Consider the following 22,433-nt stretch of genomic DNA (forward strand, 5'->3'; position numbering starts at 1 on the left):
GCCTCCTTGCCGACGGCGGCGAGACCCTCCTTGCTTGCTGCGGCCTCTGTAGGCCTCCTGGGACGAGGAGCGGGCCGCCTGGCGGTAAGTAGAAGAGCCGCCGCTGGATCCCTTGGAGGCTCCCTGTCTGCCTCCAGAGCTCCAAAAGGGCCGCCGTTGCTGAAGGACTCCTAGGGCTCGGGCTGTTTCTGTGTCTTTCTTGATGGCCTGGAGGGACTCATCGACCGTCTTTCCAAACAGGTTGTTGCCGTCGACCGGCATGTCCAACACTCTGGTCTGGACATCCTGGCGAAAGTATGTCGCCTTGAGCCATCCTCGTCGTCGGAGGCAAACCCTGTTGCCCAGTTGGCGAAATCTGGTATCGGCAATGTCCGTTGCCACTGTTATGGCGTGATCAGACGCCACCTCTCCTTCCTGCAGAATCTCTAGGGCCTCCGCCCTCTTGTCGTCCGGTAGGAAGTCTAGCAGAGGAGCTATCTTCAACCAAAGCTCCCTGTCGTAACGGGCCACAATCGCTAAGGCATTGGCGGCCTTAATCGTCTTCGCCGCCGACGAGATGACTCGTCGTCCCATGGAGTCCAACTTCTTGCCCTTGCTGTCCGGCGGGGAAGTGGAAGTTGAAGCCGCCGCACCCGCTGCTTTCTTCTTGGCTGCTGCCGAGATGACAGAGTCCGGCGTGGGCTGGGCACTGAGGCACAAGGGGGCGTCATCGGGGACCCGGTACTTCTTCTCGTACCTGTCCCTCTTGGCGGGTCTCGTGGAAGGGTTCTTGAGGATAGCCAGCCCCTCGTCCCAGATGTCGTCGAGCAACGGCACCGCGAGGACTGTCTTTCTCTTGGCCTCTCGTCGTTGGTAAAGAAAACCTTCCTTTTTCTGTTCCTCAGGGCAGAGCTGGAAGAGCTCGGATGCCCTGGCTATCATGGCGTGAAAAGAGCCAATTTCGTCAGGCAGAGAGGCCCGAGGGGGGGGTGATGACGGGATGTCCGTAGTGTCATTGCCGCCCTCATTGTCCGTCCCCGTCGCTGTATCCGTCGCCGTATCCTCCCGAGGGTCCGGCGAGGGGGATGAGGGGTCCACAGGCCTCGCGGGCACTAAGGGCGGAGCGAGGGTGGACTCTCCTCTGCTTGTTCGGAGGGCTTCCCGATAGGCCTGATTCTGGATCCTCCGTCGGGTTCCATGGTAACCTCGTCCTTATCTCAGTACATAAGGATTGGATCGCCAACAAAATGGCTGCCGAGCTATCCTGGGGCTCGGGTAATGGCGGTGACGGACGGGCTGGCTGCTCCACTGGGCCCTCGACGTCACCATCGTCGCTACCTTCGATCACATCAGCGGGAACCTTCCCCTGGGATTGAACCTTCTCGAACCTCTCGTTGAGGCCTATGAAACTCTTGTTGAGGCCTTTCACGGTTTCTACCGGATCCTCCTCGGAGGCTGAATCTGAGTCCGTAATGGCCACTGGCCCCCCCTCCCTCTTTTTCCGCCAGGGTCTTCACGGGGGTCTTAACGATGGTCTGCAAAGAGGATTCCCTCTGCGGTGGCAGGGAAACTCTGGGCCCCCGAGGCCGCCTCCACTGTCGTAGCCTCTGCCGGCTTTGCCAGGGCTGCTGCGACAACCTCGATAGAGGCCTTTGCCGGGTGGATCAAGGCCCTCACCACCTTAGGTGCGTCCTGGGCCTTCGCTTTGGGGGGAGGGTCATCGCCTCGCTCCCCCTCGGCTCCCTTCGAGATCGACCGGGGCATCTCCGGAAGCTTACCCGGGTTCTAAGACTTCCTCTTCCTCGAACCAGAGCGCTGGCTCGTGGTTGATCGTGCCGGGGAAGTTGCGCCCTGCCTGGCAGCCGAGGAGCCCGACCTTTTGGCGCTCCCGGTGCCCGCGGACTTGCGGTGCTTGGCCTTCTGTTGGGCCCCCGTCGCCGGGGCACCCTCACAGGACTTAGAAGACCGCTCAGACTTTTTCTTCGCCTTCTCACCTGCTGTGCCCTTCTCCAGCCAGGCGGCGAGGCGGGAACGACGATCTTGCTTGGTCCGTTCCGACATGTTCTTGCAGAACACACAGTACTTCTCCAACTGCGTCTTGTCCTCATGAAGGCAGTAGAGACATCTTGAATGCTCGTCCTCCTTGAAAACATTTTGCAATCCGCATCCTGGGGAGCTCCTGAACAGTTCGTTGAGGTAGGCCACAGATCTTCTGGAATCCTCCAAGAAGCGTAACTCGACGGAAACTTCACCCTTGAGGGGCGTAGAAGAATTCCGAAATGGGTCCCCGTTATCGGAAGTAGAAACGGTGGAGCTTGAGGCATGATTAACCGAAAGAATTAGAAAAATCTCCTGAAAAAGCGCGAAAACGCAGTAAAAGCTCGAGAGCTAAAACACGAGGACTCCCAACACTTGAACGTGCGGTACAAATCTGAGGATGGCTGCCAGGGGAGGGGCTTAGGTAGAGGGCAGTCATTGGCTGGGGGCAGTATGACCCAGAGATCAGTGATTGGTTACTACTAAGAAAGACAGATCAGAAACAAAACTGATACTGATTTTTTCTTTACCGAGGATTCCCGGCCTGACGACGGGGAATATTAATGCGCATGTGAATCCATGCCAGACCCCATGCTGGAGAATATTCTTGCTTCCGCATCAAGGACTGCACCATTTCAGTTGCTGGGAAAGTTAAGACCCTGGTTGTTTTTCTCGACTCCTCACTTAGCGCTGAAACCCAGGTAAACTATATTGCAAAAAATTGTCACCTTCATTTGGGACTCCAAAGCAACATCAACCCCTTTATCTCCAAGTCAAATTGCTCATCACTTGCACAAGCAACTATTCTTTCTCGCCTTTTGTCCTTTTGACACATTGCTGATCGGGGCTAATAAAAAATCCTTGGAAAAACCCCAAATTCTCCAAAATGATAGTTTGCATTAAAGGAATTCCCAGACGAGAGCATATAACGTCTTACAGACAGTCGTTGCACTGGCTTACTATTCCAGCTCGGATAAAGTTCAAGCCTGCTACACTCGTGCATAAATGCCTCTATGGTAAGACCCCTGCTAACCTGAAGGCTTGCATGACACTATACTAGTCCAAATGTACTTTACGTTCAACAAACCTTGCCCTGGTCAATAGCAGCAAGGTCAGATGGGCAAAAGGACTTGGAAGAGCTTTCCCCATGCTAGCAGCCCAGCTGTGAACCCCTCTTCCGCCCATTATACGTTTGGAGAAAAATAGTAAGACATTCTGCATGTCATTAACATCCCTCTTACCAGCCACAATATACCATCTCATCTCTCTTGAGACAGATACAGCCCCAGCACAAAATAAGTTAGCTTGGGAGGAAGACCTAGGCCTTAAGATAACCCAAACATTGGAATCAGATATGTCCTGGAACTTTCCACTGGAAAGTAGACTTTGAGTCTGTAATACACAACAAAGGACCATATATTATTTATATTGGTCACCAAGAAAAACATGGCCATGTAAATTGCTCCCTAATAGCTCCTGCTGGTTTTTCTAAGACTGAGATGGGATCCACCATTTCTATGTTCTGGTAATGCAGTAAATTAAGACACTTCTGGGAAGAATTTCTTCAATGGACAGACATACTCATAGGCTTATCATTTCCATGACAGACGATTAATGAATACTGGGCCCAATTCCAAGACTGCAAGGTATGACTAATGCAAAACAGAAATTAATTTATATAATTCTCATAATAACCAAAAACAGACATTGAGAGTGTGGAAAGATAGGACTAAGCCCTCATACCGTGACTGGCTACACAGCCGGATGGTTCTTTCTGCGATGGATCCAAGACTAAAGAGATGTGGGGTAGATTTAATGAACATTAAGAGTGATTGGGTCACATCAATGAGACATTTGTGACTTACATTCTCATCCCACCCATCTCCCCTCATCTCCCTCTGCCTTCTCGCTACCATACCCCTCCCAGTCATACACTTAACTTAGTCCTCCCGTTCTCAAGATACGATTTGTAATGTAGGCTCATAAGTTTTTCGTTCACTGTTTGAAATATAATAAAGTCTATTTAAAAGAAAGAAAAAGATTCACTTTGTAAATTAAAATCACACTTATGTACAGGCATTCATCATTCGCCATGTCATCTGTTTCTGCAAAGCATGAAACAAACACATTGGGTGTGAGTCATGGAATCTAGCGCAGAAATGGCACAAGGGTCGCACGCCGAGAAGGAACACGCGCGAGCCGTGGCGCAGAAAAAACTTTATGGCACGCTTATTCATGGATTTCCAGAGCATCAGTAGCCGTTGTGCAAGTAACACCAAGCTATGCGAGGAATGCCCCCAACACGCCTCCACGAACACCAAAAAGCAAGTGAAAAGCCTAACAGTGCGCAAGCCTCCGCACCATCCCTGGGCCAGCATCCAGCACCCTACCGAAATTGCGCGTCAAGACCTCACTATCACAGCCGCACCCCAGAGAAAACATGTGCCCTCCCACGCAAGCCCACGATGTACACCAGCGAAATCACATCTCAACACCTCGCAATCCCCGGCCGCACCCCAGAGAAAATGCGTGCCCTCCCAAGAAAGATCAGGCCATAAACCAGCGAAATAGCATGCCCCCTCGTAAGTGTAGGCTACACACATTTAAAAAACATGATTCTCCACACACCCTCTGAACCCAGCCTGCCCACATAACCACCCACAACACATTAACCACTGTAGAACACACACCATCCCCGGGCTCCCTCACCTGTGACACCCCCCTCCAGAAGGGACTCCACCTCACCTGTGACACCCCCATGCAGGCAGCCCCCTCCACAAGGGACTCCACACCCCAGCCCCCTCACCTGTGACACCCCCCTGTAGGCAGCCCCCTCCACAAGGGACTCCACCCCCAGCCCCTTTCACCTGTGACAGCTCCATGCAGGCACCCCCCTCCACAAGTGACACCACGCCCCAGCCCCACTCACATGTGACACCCCCTGCAGGCTGCCCCTCCACAAGAGACTCCACACCCCAGCCCCCCTCACCTGTGACACCCCCCTGCAGGTAGCCCCCTCCACAAGGGACTCTATCCCCAGCCCCTTTCACCTGTGACACCCCCTGCAGGCAGCCCCCTCCACAAGTGACACCACCCCCAGCCCCACTCACCTGTGACACCCCCTGCAGGCAGCTCCCGCCACAAGGGACTCCATCCCCCAACTCCTTTCACCTGTGACACCCCCCTGCAGGCACCCCCTCCACAAGTGACACCCCCAGTCCCACTCACCTGTGACACCCCCTGCAGGCAGCCCCCTCCACAAGGGACGCCCCCCCAAGCCCCTTTCACCTGTGACACCCCCCTACAGGCAGCCCCCTCCGCAAGGGACTCCCCCTACAACCCCCTCACCTGTGACGCACCCCTGCAGGCAAACCCCTCCACAAGGGACACCCCCCAGCAGGCAGTACCCTCCACAAGGGACACCCCCTGCAGGCAGCCCCCTCCACAAGGGACACCCCCCTGCATGCTGTACCCTGACATTGTGACACATCATCACTGCAACAATTGTGTGTTGTGCACCTGGACCGCTGTGTTGTGACATCAGCCAGAATATCCTCAGGAACATCTATCCTGCAAACCAAAATGAAAGCATTCACCTGAGCCACATCCATGAGTGCGGCATCTGTTCACACACACTTGTTCGCCATAACCATCTCCCAACATACACATGTGACAAGTGAATGTTAAAGTGAGGCCCTGCTGCCCATGTGACAATGTCATGTCATCAATCACCAGGGATCAAATGTTTACCAATGACAGAAGAAAACATTCCCTCAATGTGTGCCACATCAACAAACAATGGCCAGGTGTCTCACAGCCTGAGCCTCATTGAGCTGCTATTTTCTTTTTTTTTTTCACATGAATTTTTATTAACCAAAAACAGATCACCAAAAGGAAACAAAGACAAAGGACCCCGAACCCAAATCCATCCCTCCCCACCCTGCCCCCCCAGGTTCCCCCCTCTAAACCCAAACCACACCCAGAGGAACTAAGGAGAGAGATATATCACCCTATAACGGGACAAAAAATACAGTCAAAACTGGCACAGAGGGCTCAAATCATAGAAACAAAGGACGGTCCATGGCAGCTTATGCGGGAACACAAATATTCAAGGCGTGTGAAAAGTCTCATAAGTCAAAGTCTCATTGATTTACAATCTTCATGAAGCAACACCACCATCCAGTCTTGCAAAAAGGAGTTCATGTTGTCGTGAGTGATCAAGGGTAGGTCCGCTCCCGTAATCTCCTTGATCCAACTCAGGAGTTCAGACCAGAAAAACTGGGCAGAAGGGCAGTCCCACCAGAGATGAAACCAGGACCCTCGTTGACCACACCCCCTCGGGCAAAACGGGGATGACCCCACATACATTTTGGAAAGCCTCTCGGGAGAAAGGTGCCACACGTGCAACATTTTGAAGTTATGTTCTGTAGCCGCTGTATACAGGGAACCTGAAAAAAGGGCCTTAAAAATGACCGACCATGTAGCTTCCCCTATCTCCCCCTCTACCCAACCCTCCCAAAGTTTTCTGAAAGGCTGCCTGAGCTCAACATCTGCCGTAATCAGTGCTTTATAAAATTTGGACAGGGAGCCTTTCCTACTATTGGAGTCGATAAACACTCTCTCCAACGGAGTGGGGGGGCGAGTCAGATCTGCCACCCAGCGAGGGCCAGTCTGCCCTTCACCCTGACATAGTCAAAGATAGAGATCTGAGGAACGCCCAGAGAATCCACCAGACTACATAGTCTATAAATACCCCCTGCCTAAACAGCTGGGCTGCACGCTCCAGACCCCCATCCGACCACCGTTGAGTGCCCCGAAAATCTCTGTTACCCAAATCAAAAGGGGGAGCCCACACCGAGGACGGGGGAAGGCCAAGAGGACATGGACACATTCCCCTTATCATTCTTCCACAGCGACCACAACACGGACAGGGTGGGATGTACTTTTACAGCTCTAGGAAGGGGGGTTCCCACAGCCCACAAGCGGTCTCACTTTTCTGGGGTGGGCATGAACATCCTCAATATATGACCAATACGTTCTCATCTCATCCCTTAAGTGCTCCAAGAACACCCTCAACTGAGCCGCCTTATGGTATCGACGAAAATCGGGCAGCCCAAATCCCCCGAACGAACGCGGAAGAGAAAGTATCATACCTAACCCTCGGTTTCCTCCCCCTCCAAATAAAGAGACCCACCACCGACTGGAGAGCCCTAAAGAAAGACTCTGGGATAGTGACCGGGAGGGAGGTAAACAAGTAGAGCAGACGGGGGAGCACGTTCATCTTGATCGTCACCATACGGCCAAACCATGATAACGTCAAAGGGGACCACCGCCGGAGATCGGTAAGAATCTTCACCAAAGCCGGAGGGAAATTAACCTCATACAACTTCGTTATATCCCTCGGGATGAATACCCCCAAATAGCGCGTCGCCTCCCGCTCAACTCTAATTCCCTCCCATGTGGCCCCCTCCCCAACCTCCAAGCCAGAACTAGCCATAGGCATCAAGCACGATTTCGTACGGTTAATTTTCAACCCGGAGAAGGAGCCAAATGCGCTAATTAGATTAAAGAGGCTAGGCAACGACTGCCTAGATTAGTCACATGGATTAAGAAAGTGCGTTCAGCCTGAACAGCTGTTGCGAGCTACCTTGGTGCTTATTTGTAAGAAATGGCTGCACTGGTATTGTGCTATTTGTTTGCTGCATGTGGAACTTGGGACATTGTGGCTGCCCAATGTCAAGAATAGACTTCCTGAAAATAATCACAAGACTTCCACTTATGCGCTCCAAAAATACATTTTTATATGTTGCACAAGTTGTTCAATACATTATATCATGTGGATTTTGTGACCGTACATGACAAGAAAAAATAAAGAAAGAATAGATCATAATTTCCATTTTTGACAGGAGGAGCTTTTGATTATATTTGCAAATTCCTCTTTGCTTTTCAATTTTTAATGGCTCCTCTGTTCTATAGGTAAGTAGTTATGCAAGATTGTGTCGATCTTCTGGATTGTTGTGAGGGTTATAAGGTTCACCCTCTACCTTCTAAGTGTGGTTCACCCTCTACACGTGTTTCACCCTGCTTATGTTGGCAAGGATCTTCAGGAGGGATTTATAACATACCACTGCGCTAATTGAAGCTAAAGGAGAAAGGAAACAGAAAGAAGAACCAACAAATAATTGTTTGTAATACTGTTTGTTATCAGGTTCACCCTGTTATTGTTTTTTAGTTTGGTGCCTACTTACATGTCTTGGGATTCCCTTGTTTAAGCTGTCTTCTAGTGTTGGATAAAGTTTCCTTAATCGTCCCGTTATTTAGACAAGTTTGCTGCATATGACCAAAGTTTTGTAAATAGTCTACGAAAAAAATGAATATAAAAAGATATAAGTGTGGCTGATTGGCTATTTGGGATAGGTGTTTCCTCTTCTTAACCTAAATATGTTCTACCGTTTTAAATGTGCAAGGTTCCTAATACTGGGCTCACCTGGATATATTGCTTGGTCTGGAATCTTCTTCGTGGTCGCTTTCGAGGGAGTGCACCGGATCTGATTGTCCGATGCATCCCTCGAGAGCGGCCACTTTATATAGTTGTTCCGCGGCGTCGCGACATGATCACGTTGTTACGCCGTGGACACGGACTGGCGTCACTACGCAAGGTGCGTTGCGTAGCATTTCTGATCGCCATTTTGGATCAGGAGAGATGCTGTGTTTGTGCCGGGAGAAACTATGACCTGCCGGTCTCCATTATGGATCGAGCATGGGGATCTATTAGTTCCTGATGGAGAATCAAGGTGTTCTTTCTATAATTTCGGAGTATGTCTGCTCCATACACAATGTCAAAATTCTGAAAAATATTGTGCGCAATTTTACATACATTCTGGTAAGTATTAACACAGATATACATGATCTCTGTACACTATAAATTGATAGTATCTTGCATTTTTTAGACAAAATGCCCCATTTCTTTATCAGTGTTTAGACCTTGGTTGCAACAGTCCATTATGCAAATCCATTTGGCTTCATGTTGCCGAAGTTTCTTTTCTATGTTGCCGCCTCTCTGTCCCATCTTAACTTGTTCAATACCAAAGTATCTTATCTCATCAATGTTTTCCTGGGGATGTTCCATTATGAAGTGTTTTCCCAGTGGGTATCTGCTGTCTTTGTTCCTGATTGTGCGTAGATGTTCCGCAATCCTTATTTTTAGAGGTCTTGTTGTACTGCCTATATATTGTTTATTGCATATACAGATGATAGCATATATTATGTTGCTCGTGTTGCAGTTCATGAAATACATTATATTGTGCGTTTTTCCATTAGGTAAAATGATAGATTTTTTGCCATTTTCTGCAAACTTACAGTAGTTGCATTGACCACACTTGTAGAATCCTACTAGTTTCTCTTTTGACCATAGTTGTGTTTGTCCTTGTGTTGATGAATCTTGTATGAAATGAGATGGGCATAGAGTTTGTTTGAGATTTCTCGCTTTGCGATATGAGATCAGAGGGTGGTCATCAATATAGCCCTTCAATTCATCATCCAGTGTGAGTATATTCCAGTGTTTGTTTAAGATTTTCCTTAGAATTTTGTTGTCTGAACTGAAGGTGATGACAAATCTTAGTTTGTTGACTGTTTTGTCCGCTTGCTCTTGTTTTGTTGTTTTTTGTAGAAGATCTAGGCGATAACGTTGTTGAACTTTTATTAATGTCTCCTTTAGAAGTTTATTGTGATAACCTCTTTTTTGAAATTTGGCCGTTGCTATTTTCAAATGTTTGTGCATTTCACTGTCTTTGGTACAGTTCCGTTTGATTCTCATGAATTCTCCATAGGGTATATTTTTTATTGTATGTGGTGGATGATTACTGTCGGCATGCAAAATGCTGTTGCCAGCAGTGGGTTTTGTATAGAGAGTAGTTTGGATTTTGTTGTCTTCAATATACAGTTCCAAGTCTAGGAAATTAATCCGGTCTAGACTTTCTTCCATGGTGAGTTTTAGATTATAGTTGTTGATGTTGAGATGTTTTTGATAGTCTTGCAAGGATTTTTGGTTACCATTCCATATCACTAGGATATCGTCAATATACCTCCCCCAAAAGATGATCTGATTATTTTCTGTAAATGCTTTATGTGACCATGCATGTTTGAGTTCAAAGCTGCCCATATACAGGTTGGCATATGAAGGGGCGAATTTTGCGCCCATGGCAGTGCCTTGACATTGTAGATAGATCGTATTGTTGAAGAGAAATACATTGTTTTGTAGAACAAAATTGAGCATTTCCAAGATCATGTTGTTTTGATCTAAATAGGATATTGATCTTGCCTTCAGAAAATATTCTGTAGTTTCCATTCCTTTAAGATTCGGTATACTTGTGTATAGTGCAGTGACATCAAACGTTACTAGCCTATAGTTGGCTTCCCAGTCAATATGTTCTAGCTGTTGTATAATGTGTTTTGTATCCTGTATAAATGATGCTAAGTTGGCTGCCAGCGGTTGAAGAAACCGATCGATGTATGCCGAGATGTGTTCTGTCAATGCACCTATTCCATTGATGATTGGTCTGCTTGGCGGTATTTTTGTGTATTTTTTATGTATTTTTGGTAGGAAGTAAATTGTGGCAAGTACCGGATGTTTAGGCTTCAAGAATTCCAATTCATCTTCTGATAGAAGGCCGATCTCGTACCAGTCAGTAATCATCTGGCGCGCTAGTGGTGGGGGGCGATTTTAACATGGTTCTCGATTGCACGGGGGATAGGATGCCCAGTCGCCCGGCGGGGGACTCCCAGACGCAACGGAGTTGCGCGTCTTCCTTCCAGTGCACCAACGATCAATTAGGGCTTTGGGACTCACACTTGGCGCGAGAAGGTTCGGATACCCTCTTCACCTTCTTCTCGAAGCCCCACTCGTCATTCTCTAGAATTGACTATGTTCTGGTTGATAGGCGGCTTTATAACAATCTCGGAAGTATGCGTGGAGGTGACTCCGTGGTCAGACCACGACATGGTGAGGGTACAATTAGGGATTCCCGCTGTTCTTCCAGGGCAGAGCCAGTGGACATGTAATGACCTCCTGTTGAAAGATAAGGTGCTGGCTCGTACAGTCTTGACCTCCATTGAAGAATCTTTTGAGTTTAATGACAAAGGGCAGGTGGGCCTGGAGGGGATCTGGGTAGCCTTTAAGGCCACGATTAGGGGTGTCCTTATTGGATTGGGGCGGCGAGGAAGAGAGAGAGGGGTAAGGAGGAAAAGCTTCTTAGGGACAAAATTGGGGCTATTCAGCCAAAGGGTAAATTGAGGTCTCAGATCTTCCCAGAGAATTTGGCGGAGCTTCAGCAGCTTAAGGCGAAGTTAGTTGCTCTCCTGGTGGGACAGACTGAAAGGAAATTGTCCTTCCTTAAGCAGAAGTATATGGAGAGGGGTGAAAAAGCTGACAAAATTCTGGCGTGGAGACTCCGGGAACTTAGGGAGAGCAGGCGTGTGGAGGCTCTTGCCCTGCCGGATGGGAAGCTCTGTAGGGAGGACTCCGCAATTGCGGACGAATTCCGGAAATTTTATGAGAATCTGTACAAATCCGAATACGAGGGAGATGGGGCGGACATAGATAATTTTCTGGAGGCTTTGCCAATTCCCTCTCTGTCCTCCGAGAGAGCCACCCTCTTGGAGAGTATCCCCCCCATACTCCATGCACCTTCTAATTAACCACATTTGCCCCTCTTATTTCTTTATGCCAGCCTCCTCAGGGCATGACGAGCACCAGAGAGCCCCAGGGACCCCCCGGACTCCCCGCCAACAAAACAAAACAGTGTACACCAGGGACACTCCTGTACACCACATGATAAACATCCTTCTTTAACAAGTTAAGAGGCAGGCTAACTCGGGGAGGGTGGTGTCACTCTTCCAAACTTCCTGTGACCTCGAACTCTGCGCCTCTCCACAAACCGGGAGGGCTTCCTCTGTTCGGACTTTTTCCCAGAACCATCTGATGTGCCTACTCCTTCGGTTGAATCTCCCAAGAGTTCGCCAGTCACCCTCTGTATGTCAGCTTCCGTAACAAGGGAGTACTTGTAGCCTTCAACTTAAAATGCGAGAGAGAAGGGATGACCCCACCTGTATCGCACTCCCTTAGACTGCAACCATTTAGTCAAGGGGCCACAGAGTTTCCTGCGTGCTAGTGTGAACGCAGACAAGTCCTGATAAATCGTTATTTTGGAACTCTCCCAGACGATATGCCCCTTCTTCCTGGCCAGGCCCAAGATCTTCTCTTTCTCCGAAAAATAGTGAAACTTTACCAAGACTGATCTCGGGGGGGCCCGCACTTCCCCCCGCTCTATGAGCTCTATCAATTGTTGGCTCATTAGTGTTCCCGCCATCAAAAAGTGTACTTATTATTGCTCTGACTGCTCTCACAAAGTCAGATTGTGTCTCCCCCTCCTGCCCTGGAATACCGAAAAATCGTAGATTGGACCTCCGCTCCCTATTCTCCAAATCGTCCAATTTAAGGAAGACCTTCTCCTCCCTTCTCTCGAGCTCCACCAGGCACATATCAAATTGGGTTTCGAAGAAATCCGACGACGTCTGATTAGCCTCCAAAGCTTGGACCAGGTAGGCAACCGCATCCAATTTCTTGTCCAAGGAGTCCAGTCTCTTACCGATGTCCGCTCTGAAGCCTCTCATCTCCTCCAGGAGAGCCGCCATATTCTGACTCATCGTGTGCTCCTCCTTAGATTCCGAGTGGGAGGCAGGACCAGAACCACCCTTGTCCATGCTGAAATCGGGGGAGCGGCGAAACCTCTGCAGTGATCGAGACCAGTCCATTAGCAGTGGGGGAACAGTACTGAAAGGCTGCAGCTCCTAGAGGCGGATGGTAGGCAAGGCACAAGAGGCCTCACCGCAAGGCAAATCCCCAAGCAAGCACTACAGTAGGCCGCTCGCCCGGACCTCTAGCCAGCGCTCGGGACCACCTCTCCAGCACCCGGGCCAGACCCCAACTCAGCTGCAGAAGGGGGACAACTGGAACGAGCAAAGCCAGGCGTCTTCGGGCCCCGGAGGAGATCCCCGCCTCATCACCATAAGCATAGGGGACCAGGAATCACGGGGAAACTCTCCCCCCTCCACGAGGGAAAGCCAGCCTCCAGCTCCTACAGGAGACCCAGCCCGGGCGACGGAGCCCACCAGCAAGACCACACCGCGTCATCGGGGCCCCTCCAGAGCTATGCCAATGGGTGCCGCCTCCCCAGACAGCACTTCACGCACCGGGCAGGCTCCCTCCAGGGCCCGGAGCGACAGCCCGCCTACAAGGTCCCAGGGCACCTCCTCACCTCTGTGGGAGCCAGCACTGCTACTACGTGCCCAAAAAAACCTAGACAGTCCAGCAAGCGAGCCCCACCTCGGGGGCAGGACCACCCTCCAGGAGTGCACACCAGGCCTCCTCCGTCACTGTAGGGGACTCCCAGATGCCCGTCCCCTAAGCCCTACACCTCCATGCAGCACTGCTGCGGGTCGGGGCCTCAGCTCACCCTGACACCCTTCTTGTCACCACCTCAGTGGAAGCCGACGGCGGCCAGGAGACCCCCGCGGCCCCAATCCACCAGCAAGCGGGACCCCCAGACACTTCCACTCCCGCCCCGACTAGGCGGACTGCACTGGACCTCAATGGTGGAGCGCCGAAATCTCCAGCACAAACACACCTGCCAGCAGCTCCTTGATGAAGGCAGGCTGTGTCAGTCCCTTCTGCCGTCCCCCTTTCTCCGGTCCGGGACGGCTCTATAGATGGGCCTGGGCGCCCAAGCAGCAGCCGTCCGCGCGCCGACTGCCCCTCCCCCTCCGACCATTGGGGAGCGTGACGCAGAGCTCCTCGGCGGGAGAGCAACCTCCCAGGCTCCGCTCTCCAACCCTGTAGGCCCGTTCTCAGCGACGGCGGCAGCTCCGAGTGTTGGAAAAACACTCAACTGGTGCTCACATGCTTTATCAGATCCCAGGGGTGGGGGGGGGGGTCAGGAGATCAGTTGCGGCATGTTAGGGGGGCCCAGATCCCCAATTTAGGCGCCCGAAGTCGGAGACTGGCCGAGGAGCGTCAACACATCCCGGCGCCCCCTGGTGACCGAGCTGCTATTTTCAAAAGAGATTCCCTAACAAACACATCACCGTTCCGGGCATGTGTGAAGGACATGGCATTCAGAGAGTGCACGACTCACAGAGACAGCTGAATAGGGCAGCAACTGTGGAATATAAAGAAATGCCACTAGTGTATCCCAGTCGAAGAGGTTAACCAACACTTGAGATAATGAATACTGTCCAAACACATGCTGGTGAAGGGGAATACAGTACATGTGTATTATACAGCATTAACTAATTCATGTGCCATTATCCTGAACATGTAACACTCCCACAGTCACCCCACACACCTCACTCCCAAGCACATGTGAAAGGAAATACCATTTGACAGTGCACACCCATCCTCCACTTCACACACCACCACCGGTCAGCCACATGTGTATACTGACCTCAAAAATAAACCCAGCAACAATACACATGCATGTAAGCAACCAGACACATGACTACCAATGGATAGAATCATGCTACTAAATGGACTACCAAACAGGAACACAGCAAAAATAACTGCTACAAACAATGACTGAGTAAATACAAAATTATAATATACAGGAGTATTAATGGCATACAGACTGTCAAAAAAAATAAAAAAGGCGTCCATGTACATTTTTCAAAAAAATATTCATCTACATGTCAAGAAATATATGTACAATTCAAAAATAAAATAAATGTCCATAAAGTCTGGTTATTATTAATTAAAAAAACGAAACGTAAAAAACTGTGTACAAACTAACCATGGAGGATTGTCCAAATAGTCCACTCCAAAGAAAAAAAAGAATCAAAAATAAACTTACACCTACAGAACTATGGACAAACAAAAAAGTGAGTATTGTCCAAAATGTGAGCTCCAAATAATAATAAAAATCAAAGGAAACGTACACTTACAAAACTATGTACACAGGCAGCGGGTTAGTCGTCATCTCCAATCTCACTCAATGTCTGGACCAGGGCACCATTGAGCACTGCGTCCATTAACCCCAGGCTGGCCTGCGTTGATTCCTAGAGTGCTTGCAGGCCCTCCAGCATGTTGTCACTCTCGCCTCCAAAGCCTGCTGCCTCTCTGCTCCGATACGCTGCCCGTAGCACACAAACACAGAAGACATCCTGGTTCTCAGCTCCACATTTGCGTCCTGCCTGACGCTGGATACCTGCCCCCTTGTAATGTAACGCCCTGAGTAAAATAGCCTCCTCCTCAGAGCCTGCTGTGCCATTGCGCCCGGTGCCTGCTCCGTGTGGACACCCTGCGGGCTAATGACATTACCTGGTGGTGTCTGGCCCGTGCCCTGCTCCTCGGTGCCTGCTCTCCCTCCATTGCCGCTGCTTCTGTTGGTGCCTGGATCGGCATGGTGACCACCTCAGCTGATCCACTGTCGACTCCCTACTCAGGCAGGGATGTTTGCTCCATCAGAAGGGCCGATAGAGGTGGGACTGGTGCACAGGGGGCCCTGGTGGTATCTGGGCCGGAAGGTGCTCCGGAGGACGACTGGGGCACAGAGGAGGAAGATGAGGAGGGGGTCACATTAGCGGACAGCCCATGCATCACAATCGAGACCAGAAATGCTGCTAGCCAGTTGAGGAGATGCCAGAAGTCATCGTGATGATGTGCAAGCACTCGTCAGGAAGCCCACACTTCATCACGTATGTTGCCGGTACGCCTCCCAACACCAATCAGCAGGGGTAACACTATTTCCCGAATGGCAACAGCCACCGGCATTGGGGTGTCAGTTTGGGTGGAAGCATCCGACACCTGGAGCTGGGTTGGGGCATGCTGGCAGGTGCATACATCTGTAGCCACTGTTCCAGGGACAGGATTTTGCACAGGCACCCCCCAGTGACCTGCACAGCCTCATATCCCAGGGACAGGACTGCAGGAGTCACACCCACCTCACAACCCCCGCCTGACCCCATGGGCTGGGTTACTACGGCCGCATCCTCCTCCTCCACCCCTGCCATCCTTGATGACTCCTGAGCGTCTTCCGCCCCTGTGTTGTCTCAGAAATCAATCAAAAGGAAGGTCACTGTCTAGTAATAAAAACGTGTGTACCCTAACTTACAAAGACTCCTGCTATCAACCTCTAAATCAAATATAGGAAGATAACACTGTGGTCAACAAAGATGTTTCTTATTACAACACATCAACATTTTATTATTTCAGCAAAAATGCAAGTATAACCACCTGCTGGTTTGTATAAAAAAACATTAAAAGCATATAGACACACATCATTACAATTCAATTGTAATTATTATAATAATTGTTTTACCAACCCTGTAATGCAGATGTGTCCGTGAACTACACAGGACTGTTCGCAGACTTTTACGGTGAAAAACACACTTTTTTTTGTTTCTTGCAGCCATATCCCATCCCATCCCATCCTCATCACCCCTCACTTCCCCAGAGATTATTTGATTAGTTTGACAAGTGCAATGTTGTGTTTTTTTATATGTTTTTACAGGGATGTCTGCAGACACCGGCTGCTGTCCGCAAATCCAAGATGGCACACGTTGCCAGAAATGTGACGCACTTCATGCTTTTCAACATCCAATCAGTGGGCGCGTCCGATGTCCACCTACACGATGTTGCCTTCTAAGCCAATTGGAGTCCTGTCCGCGGACCGAACAGGGAAATGGGTCAGCGGACCGAACCCAGATATCACTAATTTTGTTGTACCTACTTCCTGGTCGTTTAAAAAAAAAAAAAATACTGGACGGATTTCCACCAAATTTACAAAGGCATACTTTCGGGACCAAGCCACCATTCCTGCCGCATATCTGGTGAAAATCCATCCAGCGGTTTGGGCTGTAGGCAAGAGCAAAGTGTTTCTCCATTTAGTCCATGGAAAAAAAAATATTTTGGGACCTCCCCCCCTATAACTTTGCAAAATAATTCAGAGCGGGCCATATACTTTTTTTGCAAAGTTTGGTGAGGATTCGTCCAGGGGGAGCGAAGTTATAAGCCGCCCAAAAAGAGGTCTTCCTATGGATTTAGCAACTTAACCATAACTACACGGCCATGAAACTGTATATTGTTACTTTATCATTTGTTTTTTGTCCTTTTTTTTCTTTCTGTGAATACTATTGCTACGGAATTTTTCCTCAACGGACAGTTTTGAAAATTAAAGATTTAATTTAAAAGCAATTGCAACAAACATGCAATCAGTACATCCACCAGCTCTTTTACATTGACAGGTAGGTACACTGTTCCTTAAACGTTGTATAGGTTAGTGTGCTCTCCACTCATGGGGCAAATGCCATGACCCATGACTGGGGAACACACTGCTTTTCTATCTACGAAATTAACAAGACAGAAAACCTTCCTGCTCATTACTGGAGGGAAAGCAAATTATCTAGCAAACACTAGTTGGTAGTCTAGCTCTTCACTACACTGTTCCCTAGATACGGGTAGTACTAAGGGACCACTTTGGAGGCAGGGGCTGCAAAGACAAAGAACCATACCTTAATATAAAAATAAAGAATTCCTCCCTTACCATTTTCGATCGATGACTGTTGCCCATGGGACAGACTTCTACATTGCAAAGGAGGGGACAGCGCTGTATCTGGTGTAGGCAAAGGATTATCCTTTTCCCTATGTTGGCGATTTAGCTGTCTTTGATGGAACCTAAATAAACAAATATCATTGTGAAACATACTTTAAGAAATGATTTACATCATCACAATCGTATTCGGATATTCCGATTAAAAATGCTCATAAAAACATTTAAATATATATACACAATATTTAAATTCCTACATCAAAATAACGAGCCAGCCAATCACGTACTAAAAATTCCATGACACAAAAAGAATTACTACATATGGCCCAATCCTACAAAAGGTGCTGTGAATTACCTTCATAAATATTATGCATTGAATAATAAGGTACCCCGTCATTTTACCGAAATTCCTAACACCGGAAAAAAAAAATGTTAATTAACTATAGGGGGGGGGGGGGCGAGATAAGGAGTTAAAATGGGTGGAGATGGGGTTGGGTTACAACTATAGAAAAACGGTATGTTTGTTGCTCCCCGACCCCCAATGAAAAGAAATTGCCATTTTTTCAGTATTATATTTTCGGTGAAACTTACCTCTCTGAAATTGTCTTGAGTAAAATAATATAGCTCCAAATAGCAGTTAATGAAAGTTTCAATAAAAGGCTAAACAAATTAAAGTGGAATTTTAACAGTCCCACGCAAACTATGGCCTAGTTTCCCACCTTCCCTATTATTCAAAATGTCCTTGAGCTGGTGGTCTTCAACTAGATCACTAAGTACCTTAAGGATTATGGCCTTGGAGATCAACTTCAATCTGGCTTCTGAAGTAAGCAGTCCATCGAGACCGCACTCAAGCATGTCTCCAACTATCTCTCAGATGTTCACCACTCCAAGCTCTTTTCTACACTCATCCCTTTGGACCTCTCTACAGCTTTCGACACTGTTGACCTCTCCTCTCCTCTCCTCTCCTCTCACATTCTAGGACTTTAGGTTTCACAGATCTGCTTTGCCTGCCTGGATTGCCTCATAACTGGAAGGTGCATCCTTTAAAATCTCCTAGAACTGCAAACCTCTGAACTCCCCCGCTCCCTGTCAGTGTCTTTGAAGGGTGAGTCCTTGGACCTCTGGCTCTTCGCCCACTATCCCTCTGCCCTAGGAAGAGTCCTTGGACCTCTGGCTATTCAACCACTATCCCTCTGTCCTCTGACCGTTTTGCTGCTGATACTCAAATCTTTTTTTGCTTTCCCCACCTTCACCCCAGCCATCTCGGAATGGATTACAACTGTCTCACTGCAATGTGTCACTGTATGGCTGTATGCTGGACTCTTCAAAAATGCAAGTCATCTTTCTCCAGACTTCCAATCACATCCTATGCTTCTTCTCCCTGACCTTCTGATGCCCATATTAACCTCCTCAACATTAAAAAAATGTGTCCTTTCTTACTACACTCTATGAAAAGTCTAATTTCTACCCTTGTGCTCAGAGAACTTGACTACTGCTCAAGTCTACCCTTTGGCCTTCCTCTCTACTTCTCATTTCATATCATTATTTAGTACTCATCTTTAGTTTTGCCCCCTTAGGTTAATGTTACCTTTGTAAATCACCTGTTTTCCTATTTATATTTTTCTTTTGTCCCGGATATATGTCCAACTTCTTACACCCTCAAACTGGCTCACCATTTGTTCTGAACTTTTGTGCTATTGTACAGATATCCTTTGCGGAAATGTTTCCGCTATCTGCACATTTCGTACCAAAATGGACATCTTTGTTCTTCAAATAAATACAAATAAAAAAAATATACTTCAAAGAGCAAGAATCTTCACATCAGCTTTTTACATTTTTGAAATTTAGATCAAGAAAATGAAACTCATTAAAAATGTTCACATTCAGGTTGTAGAGTTTGTATTACCCTCCATCCAATCCACACCAATATGCTACTCTCTTTGACCAGCTTGTGCCAATAATGCAGCAACACAGGCATCACTAGTACCCCTACAAGGAGAGTAGACCCTCAACACTCTACTTCTTTACAATGTACACCCATGTTACCCACACACAGGAGGAGACTATGAATTCAACTGTAAGCATTGTTGACTAAGATCAAACAATGGGACCGAGGTTCAAAAGAAGAGTCTTAATACTTCTTAGGTGACCCACCTAGCACGAACTCAGAAGATGCCCAAAATGTTAAGAGCTTGCTGAAGTTCTCTGCATTTACTAATCTGGCATATTGGCATGGACTAGTTAGTTACCTTTCAACCTGCTGAGATCAAATAAAACTGAGCAGCAATGAATTGAGTATTAAAACATGCCACTTGTAGTGCTATCAAATGGCAAAAAATGAATATACCATGTGATCTATAAAAAATAAGGTATTGTTAGTAGTCATATCCTATACTTGAATTGCAGCACTAATTAGTATGACAAATAGTAGCTAACTAACCTTACATGTGTATTCCTTCATGTTAAGGTTTTCGTCAAGTGTGCAGCTAATAACCGCTGCTGAGCTCTGTTAAGATGGATTTCTGAACTGTGACCTGGAGGGGCAGAGGTTCGGAAGGCCAGCCTAGTTTTTTGGAACAGGATAACCTCTGGACAAGCCAGACCAATCAGGGTAGCGATGGCGGCGGTCAAGACCAAGTCTCAAGAGGGGTGAGGGTGACTGAAGGACCGCAATGAGCACACAAAGCAAGGACACTTACAAATTACTCCAGACAGGTGTTATATTAAAAATATAGACACATTTATTACAACGCCTTTGTAACATCGACCATTGCAAAGAATCACAATAATATGAAAGTAAACCAACACATCAAAAGCAATACAATATATATACAAGACTGAGGGGTCTAAGGAGTTATGAGCCCGTAATATGTAGACCACCTAGATGGGGAGGAAAACAGGCAGTGCAAGTAATCATTAGACCCTTTTCGACATCAGAAACACACCTAACTAGGAGGAAGTCCGAGCCCTACGAAGAGAGGAGCCTTATGCTCAAAAGTACCTCCACGCGCTTGTGCCAATGGACAAAATAGGGTCTCTTCAAGGATCTCAGGCAGTTCAGGAAGGTGAATGAAGCAATGACGACAAGTCCCCACTACTCAAGCAAGGCCTCCACTTGTGGGCAGAGGCAGGGTGAGAGTGTGGGATAGAGTCGCTATTTCGCAACAGCGCTAGAAAAGAAACGGGCTCCTGCGCGAGGGGCCACCGGTTGGGGTATGGACTACTCACCGATCCCCGACGCAGGCAGACCCAGACTTCTCCAGTTCAGTTCACGTTGCTGGCAGGTTCAGCTGCGATGATCAGGACGTCTCGACACCGTGTAGATTCTGTGTAGCAGGATGCAGGGTCGAGGGTGTCCCAAATGCAGCGGACGTGCACAGGTTGTTACCGCAGCAGGGCAACACGGCAACTGCGTTTACTCTGGTCCGGGCGCACTCGTCTCACTCCAGACCTGGGAATGCCAAGTGTACGAAATTCGGTGTGAGGGTGCCGTGGACGCAGAGCAAGCAGTAGACCAAGTTTCGAGGGCTTCCCCTAAACGGCGGCGGTGACAGAGCAAAGCGTCCTGCGTAAGCTGGTCAGCCCACTGGTTGGCCCAGGGACACTTCTGAAGAGGCTTACTTGCAGGGTTGGATGAAGGTGCCGGGAATAGTTGATCCAACTATTCCAATGGGTCGAAGCGCCTTCGCAGAGCTTCTAGGACGATCAGATGCAGAGGGGTCACGCAGGACGACAGCGGCTCAGGGTGCCAAACCTTCAGCGGTCACCAGAGGTTCCTCGACTCAGCTTCTTGTTGCAGGATACTTGGCTCCTTATCCCTTGTTCGATGTGAACTCAGGAGTTCGACCTGGTAGTGGCGTTTTCAGCCTCCTCTTATCAAAAGTTCCCTTCGCGTCAAAACGGAGAGGACCCAATTGGAGATCTGCTCACAAACACTCACACCATAGGTGGACCTATCACGGACCACGGTGGTCCCAGGCATTCAGGAAACTCCAGACTCTCTGGGAACAGACATCCCAGCCCACATCCTGGAGGCACACACAAGGCATGCAGAAGCCCGCAAAAGCGTTGGGTTTCGCAGGAAAGTGCATGACCAAATTAGAACGGACCCGGGTCGGCTCCACCTGGGGAAGGTGAAGGGGCAAGACGGTCAGCAGACAGGACAAAGAACCTCGTGTCATGGCCATTTTGGGAGCCAGGCCACCTATTTGTGCCAAACGCGGGAAGCGCGAATAACATGGCAAAAAAGGGTTCAAAACACAAGAGAAACGATAGCTGCCACCAGTCCTGTCCGTGACACACCTGCACAGTTCATAATAAGTCAAGCGAGAGTTTCTAGGGCCTTTGGAATTACTAGAGACCCAAGAGCGTGGTAAAGTAAGTTACAATGCACTCTTGTTACATGTTGCATAAAACCTGCAACATGAGGAAAGGACGAAGGGAAACAAAGTCTCCCAGTACTGACTGTTTTAAGGGCATGTCAGTTTCCCCATAAGAATTGAGCGAAAGCTCAGAGGAGTGCGGCGGAAGGCTGCGCTTCTCTGGCAAAGTCTAGATCAGGGTCTAAAACAGCAGCAAAAAGTTTGGGGGTTGCCACATGGAGAGAAAATTACACACAATTATGAAATCTTTCCTAACAAGCTCTATATCAGAAGAATGGAAGGGAACAATGGGAAAAAAGATGTTATGGTAGAACAATTTGGAGGAGCTGTTGCTATCTTTACTCGTGTGTAATTTCAGTTTTTCAGTGATGTGCCGCCCGCCACTAATGTAACCACCTCAGAGCTGTACTGGGGGCTCAAGGGGTACAAGATACAT

At 48.5% G+C, this 22,433-nt stretch overlaps 1 protein-coding gene across 3 annotated transcripts in view; it reads right to left on the bottom strand.

Annotated features, from left to right (window-relative positions):
• The window catches only part of CEP97 (centrosomal protein 97), a 1,492,335-nt gene that overhangs the window by 390,115 nt on the left and 1,079,787 nt on the right, over positions 1-22,433 (bottom strand). For all 3 annotated transcript variants that reach the window (XM_069637315.1, XM_069637314.1, XM_069637316.1), the window contains one exon: positions 17,610-17,740. In XM_069637315.1, coding sequence (XP_069493416.1) covers positions 17,610-17,740 — 131 coding nt within the window. The remainder of the gene's footprint in view (positions 1-17,609; positions 17,741-22,433) is intronic.

Source organism: Ambystoma mexicanum, chromosome 7p (assembly GCF_040938575.1).
Source record: "Ambystoma mexicanum isolate Mex_15411 chromosome 7p, UKY_AmexF1_1, whole genome shotgun sequence".
Taxonomy (NCBI): domain Eukaryota; kingdom Metazoa; phylum Chordata; class Amphibia; order Caudata; family Ambystomatidae; genus Ambystoma; species Ambystoma mexicanum.